The sequence below is a fragment of the Parus major genome, chromosome 14, assembly GCF_001522545.3.
Source record: "Parus major isolate Abel chromosome 14, Parus_major1.1, whole genome shotgun sequence".
NCBI lineage: Eukaryota > Metazoa > Chordata > Aves > Passeriformes > Paridae > Parus > Parus major.
In genome coordinates, this window is record NC_031783.1 from 15,152,779 (window position 1) to 15,158,772 (window position 5,994).

General features: G+C 60.1%; 2 protein-coding genes across 2 annotated transcripts in view; one reads left to right on the top strand and one right to left on the bottom strand.

The window, feature by feature from the left end:
• Positions 1 to 6: 6 nt before the first annotated feature.
• On the top strand, positions 7 to 5,431 carry MLST8 (MTOR associated protein, LST8 homolog). Its single transcript, XM_015643429.2, has 8 exons — positions 7 to 201; positions 356 to 407; positions 935 to 1,097; positions 1,174 to 1,249; positions 2,855 to 3,007; positions 3,096 to 3,220; positions 4,345 to 4,508; positions 4,937 to 5,431. The coding sequence occupies exons 1-8, from the start codon at positions 73 to 75 to the stop codon at positions 5,053 to 5,055; spliced, it is 981 nt and encodes a 326-aa protein (XP_015498915.1). The 5' UTR covers positions 7 to 72; the 3' UTR covers positions 5,056 to 5,431.
• BRICD5 (BRICHOS domain containing 5) overlaps positions 5,430 to 5,994 on the bottom strand; it is a 4,467-nt gene continuing 3,902 nt past the window's right edge. The window contains exon 6 of the mRNA XM_015642403.2: positions 5,430 to 5,892. Coding sequence (XP_015497889.1) covers positions 5,798 to 5,892 — 95 coding nt within the window. The 3' untranslated portion in view covers positions 5,430 to 5,797. The remainder of the gene's footprint in view (positions 5,893 to 5,994) is intronic.

Genomic DNA, 5,994 nt, shown 5'->3' on the forward strand with positions numbered 1-5,994 from the left:
GACCTGCGGGCCGCGCCGAGACCCCACGGGCTTTAGGGAGTCCCCGGAACGCGGGCGGGGCTCGGCGGCACCATGAACGCGGCGCAGGGCACGGTGGGCAGCGACCCGGTCATCCTGGCCACGGCCGGCTACGACCACACGGTGCGGTTCTGGCAGGCACACAGCGGCATCTGCACCCGCACCGTGCAGCACCAGGACTCCGTATCCTTCTCTTCCTTCTTTTCCTTTTTCTTTACCTTTTCCTTTTCCTTTTCCTTTCCCTTTCCCTTTCCCCCCTCCATCCCTTCCATCCCCTCCCTCCTCCTCTCCCCCCGGCCCAGCCGATGCTCCGTACCCCCCTTAACAGCGGGCACAGCAGGTGAACGCGCTGGAGATCACCCCTGACCGGAGCATGATCGCGGCTGCAGGTGAGCACTGGTGCTGCAGGTGAGCACTGGTGCCTCAGGTGAGCACTGGTGCCGCAGGTGAGCACTGGTGTCTCAGGTGAGCACTGGTGCCGCAGGTGAGCACTGGTGCCTCAGGTGAGCGCTGGTGCCTCAGGTGAGCACTGGTGCCGCAGGTGAGCACTGGTGCTGCAGGTGAGCACTGGTGCCGCAGGTGAGCACTGGTGCCGCAGGTGAGCACTGGTGTCTCAGGTGAGCACTGGTGCCGCAGGTGAGCACTGGTGCTGCAGGTGAGCACTGGTGCTGCTGGGGGCTCGGTGCCAGCGCTCAGGGCTCGGTGCTGGCTCTCGGGGCTCGGTGCTGGCTCTAGGGGCTCGGTGCCGGCTCTCAGGGCTCGGTGCTGGCTCTCAGGTTTTGGTGCTGGCGCTGGGGGCTCGGTGCTTACGCTCAGGGCTCGGTGCCGTCGCTGGGGGCTCGGTGCTGGCGCTCAGGGCTCGGTGCCGGTGCTGGGGGCTCAGAGCCGGCGCTCAGCCGCTGCCCTCTGCCCGCAGGGTACCAGCACATCCGCATGTACGACCTCAACTCCAACAACCCCAACCCCGTCATCAACTACGACGGCGTGAGCAAGAACATCACCTCGGTGGGCTTCCACGAGGACGGCCGCTGGATGTACACGGGCGGGGAGGACTGCATGGCTCGCATCTGGGACCTGAGGTGGGCACCGGGGGCTTCCCCCGTCCTGCGGGGCCGAGCTCCCGGCCCTGAGCACCCCTCCCTCGCTCTGTCCCAGGTCCCGGAACCTCCAGTGCCAGCGCATTTTCCAGGTGAACGCTCCCATCAACTGCGTCTGCCTGCACCCCAACCAGGTGAGGAAGCTGCCTCTGCTGGGGAACAGAGCTTAAAGCTCACCCTGTTCTGCTCCTCACCGTGCCCTGCTTGCTCCAAGCCTGATCCAGCCAGGCTTTGGGCACCTCCAGGGATCCAGGGGCAGCCACAGCTCCTTGGGGTAAACCTGAGGGGCTGCAGAGCTGTGTCCCAGCAGAAGATGGGCCACAACAGAACATGGCTCGGGGGCTTCACACCATGTGTTTGTGCTGATCACCTGGTGGCTGTTGCAAAGGGACAGCACAGGGGCTGCACTGAGCTCATCCCATGGGAGAAAACACCCTTGGAGCGAACTCTGCCCCCAAACATCACTGAGGATGTGATGGGAGCAAAGCTGGAGGAGTGGGGGCAGCTGAGGGTGCAAGGAGAAGCATCCTGGGGCCCTCAGCTGTGATTCCTTGCAGGTCGGGTTTGGTTGAAGTTCAGTGGGTTCAGCAGCTGTTGCTGAGCAGAGGGAGAGTGGGGGCTCTTGAAGAGGCAGAAGGGATCAGGAGCAAGGAAATCAATAGGGATCAATCGGTGCCAATGGCCAGGCTGGGCAGGGCTGTGGTTTTGCCTAGAGCCGTGCAAACCTCTGTAAAATCCCAAGTAATGGAAATATTCCCTTGCATTTCATTTGGCAAAGGTTTAATTCTGCAAATCAGCAATTTCAGACGAAATTTGAGACTGGTTATTTGCTCTTGGAGTGTCAGTGCTGTGAGAGTGTGTTATGTTAAATGAATATTGCTGAACATAGGTCTTAGATGGGAAGTAATCCCTGACCAAGATGCTGCTGAGGTGCAGAGTGTTGCTTTGTGAGCAGAAGGTGGTTAATTAGACCAAAGGTGGCAGCTTTTGTTCGGGCAGTTCTGTGGCTCTGCAGTTCTTCTGATGCTGATCCAGTTATCCAGAGATTCCTCACGGCCTGAGTAAAGCCATGAAAACTTTGGTCTCAGCATTTACACCTGCTGAGAGGGGGCTGAGGAGCCCAGGAGAGACTTTTGTGCAGTCAGATAAATGCATTGAATGGTGTTTGTCTCCTCAGGACCAGGCTCTGCTCACAGGGACAGGGTTAGCTGTGCTTGATGACCTGATCTCCTCCAGGGATTCTGCTAAAATTGTGGACAGAGCAGGGCTGTCAATAAAGGCCTGGTTTTAGTGGAGACATTCCAGCATTGTCTTCTGCTCTGAGCGTGGGATCAGAGCCAGGACTCCTGCCCTTGGCTCTTGTCCTTCCCCTGAGAAGGGGAGGGAGAGAGGAAAACCCACTTCAGGTTGTGTTTTTCAGGTATCTGCACCCTTGAGTGCTTCAGCTGTTCAGTGGCCAGCCTGCCCCTTAACGCTGCCTCAGACGTGCTGAAAGCCACTTGGCTGCTGTGGATGTTGTTTGGAGCTGTAGCTGTGCCACGGGCCTGGAACTGGGACAGCTCTGGTTGCTTTGGGGTTTAGGAAATCAGCAAACCCTTCTGGGCAGGGAAACAGCTTTTTGCAGAACGTCAGGACTGGGCTGGGACAGGCAGGGTGTGAAACAGCCGTGAGCTGGGGAGGGAGGAGGCAGGACAGGACCCCGAGCAGGGCTCCAGTGGCAGTGCTGTGTGTCCCTGCAGGCCGAGCTGATCGTGGGTGACCAGAGCGGGGCCATCCACATCTGGGACCTGAAAACCGACCACAACGAGCAGCTGATCCCCGAGCCCGAGGTGTCGGTGAACTCGGTGCACATCGACCCCGACGCCAGTTACATGGCAGCCGTGAACAGCTCGGTGAGCTCGGCCGCGCCGCGAGGGGAGCCGGGCTGGGGCTGGCCCCGTGTCCCCCAGCCTGGACACGGATCCTGCCCTGTCTCTGCAGGGAAGCTGCTACGTGTGGAACCTGACGGGTGGCATCGGTGAGGAGGTGACGCAGCTGATCCCCAAAACCAAGATCCCGGCGCACAACCGCTACGCGCTGCAGTGCAAGTTCAGCCCCGACTCCACGTGAGTGTGCAGCTCCTCACCTCCCTCCCAGGGCAAACACGGGCAGCTAGGGGCCAGCTGTGCTTCCAGCTGTGCTTCCAGCTGTGCTTCCAGCTGTGCCCGCAGCTGTGCCCGCAGCTGTGCCCGCAGCTGTGCTTCCAGCTGTGCTTCCAGCTGTGCCCGCAGCTGTGCCCGCAGCTGTGCTTCCAGCTGTGCTTCCAGCTGTGCTTCCAGCTGTGCCTGCAGCTGTGCCTGCAGCTGTGCCTCCAGCTGTGCCTCCAGCTGTGCCTCCAGCTGTGCCTGCAGCTGTGCCTGCAGCTGTGCCTCCAGCTGTGCCCGCAGCTGTGCTTCCAGCTGTGCCTGCAGCTGTGCCTGCAGCCGTGCCTCCAGCCATGCCTGCAGCCGTGCCTGCAGCCGTGCTTCCAGCTGTGCTTCCAGCTGTGCCTGCAGCTGTGCCTGCAGCTGTGCCTGCAGCTGTGCCTGCAGCTGTGCCTGCAGCTGTGCCTCCAGCTGTGCCTGCAGCTGTGCCTGCAGCTGTGCAGGTGTAGGAGATCTGATTGCAGCATGGGCAGGTCTCCAGGTTGTCACTGGCCCTGGCCCAGCTCTGTGGTAACGAGAGGCCCCACAGGGGNCCAGCTGTGCCTGCAGCTGTGCCTCCAGCTGTGCCCGCAGCTGTGCCTCCAGCTGTGCCTCCAGCTGTGCCTGCAGCTGTGCCTCCAGCTGTGCCTGCAGCTGTGCCTGCAGCTGTGCCTGCAGCTGTGCCTCCAGCTGTGCCTGCAGCTGTGCTTCCAGCTGTGCCTGCAGCTGTGCCTCCAGCTGTGCCCGCAGCTGTGCCTCCAGCTGTGCCTCCAGCTGTGCCTGCAGCTGTGCCCGCAGCTGTGCCTGCAGCTGTGCCCGCAGCTGTGCTTCCAGCTGTGCCTGCAGCTGTGCCTGCAGCCGTGCCTGCAGCTGTGCCCGCAGCTGTGCCTCCAGCTGTGCCTCCAGCTGTGCCTGCAGCTGTGCCCGCAGCCGTGCAGGTGTAGGAGATCTGATTGCAGCATGGGCAGGTCTCCAGGTTGTCACTGGCCCTGGCCCAGCTCTGTGGTAACGAGAGGCCCCACAGGGGACAGTGACTGATGAGGTGGCCCTCACACATCTCCTTGCAGGCTCTTGGCCACCTGTTCTGCAGATCAGACGTGCAAGATCTGGAGGACTTCAAACTTCTCTCTGATGACGGAGCTGAGCATTAAGAGCAACAACCCTGGGGAGACGTCCCGGGGCTGGATGTGGGACTGCGCCTTCTCGGGGGACTCCCAGTACATCGTCACAGGTGAGGCACCCCTGGGCTGTGCCAGGCGGCTGCAGCAGCCACGCAGGACCAGTTACCCTGGCTGGGACATTGCCAGAGCCTGGGGCACAGCGGCTGGGAGGTGGGAGCACCCAGTTCTGCTGGCTGGAGCATTTTGTGCTGCTGCAGTGGGGCAGCTGTTTGAGCTGGAGAGGAGATCTGCAGCTGTGCTGTTCATCTCAGAGTTCACAGCGTGTTGATCCCTTAAACACACCTGTGGGAACATCCACGCTCACTGCTCTCCAAAAGAATTAAAGCAGATTTAAAGAGAAATGCACTGAGCTGCTGTGCCTTGCTGGTCATCACCAGCCCTAAGGATGAATGAAGCAAGAGGAAAATATTTCTTATAATAATAGTAAAAAAGAAACTTAAAAGGTAATGCATATCCTACTCTTCACTCTCTGTTCCAGCCTCCTCTGATAACCTGGCCAGGCTGTGGTGTGTGGAGACAGGAGAGATCAAGAGGGAATACAGTGGCCACCAGAAAGCCGTGGTGTGCCTGGCCTTCAATGACAGCGTGTTGGGATAACGGGCACGTGTGGCAAGAACAGGACCTCTGCTTGTTTCCCCTGGCCTTGGCAGACCCTCCAGAGCCTGGGACCGCACTGCACCCATCCCCTCCCGCATGGACAGGGCTGGGGCTCTCCCAGGGGCAGCTGCAGCTGCCTGGGGTGAGACCAGGCTTCAGCTCCAGGCAGGACATTGCTGAAACGTGTGTGGCCTCGGAGGGAGGGAATGGGAGAGGGAGGCAGGATCCCACTGCAGGGACACGGGCACAGCTGCAGGAATCCCCAGGGCATCGGCTGCTCACAGCTTTGGATGTTCTTGTACCCCACAGTGGGAGGAAAATAAAAGTCATCCTCTGCAAGTGATGGGAGAGGCTGAGTAAAGAGGAAAAGAAGCTCTTGGTTTGCAATCCATTTATTCAAAATGTTTCACAGAGTGACTTGGAGAGCTGCTCTCCTAAAGCCAGCCACCCCCAGCTGTAACAACAACCACCTTGTGTTGGACAGAGCCTGGAGCCCCAAAACTCCAGCTGCTCCCCAGGACTCCTAATTCCTACAGAGGAGGTGCAGCCCTGGAGCAGAGCTGCAGTGTCTGTGCTGACAGTGCTGAGCAGAGGCCTCCTGTTTCTCTAAACTCTCCTGACCTGCAGCATGGAATCAGCAGGAAGCTCTGGGGATGTTGTAGGTGCTCCCTCATGGAAGTCAGAGGTTTTCAGGAATGCAGTTCAAGTATGAGGGCAGAGAGGGTGGCCGTGGCTGCAGCACTTACTCGGGCAGGTAATAGAAGCAGATGGAGACACAGATGTTGCTGGGGAAGCAGATGTCGATGCACAGGTAGATGAGGCGCTGCCTCCCCGGCCCTGCCAACGAGCAAGGACAGCAGTGAGAGCAGTGCTCTGGTCCTGCAGTGACAGAGTCCCCAGGGATGCTCTGGTCCTGCAGTGACAGAGTCCCCAGGGATG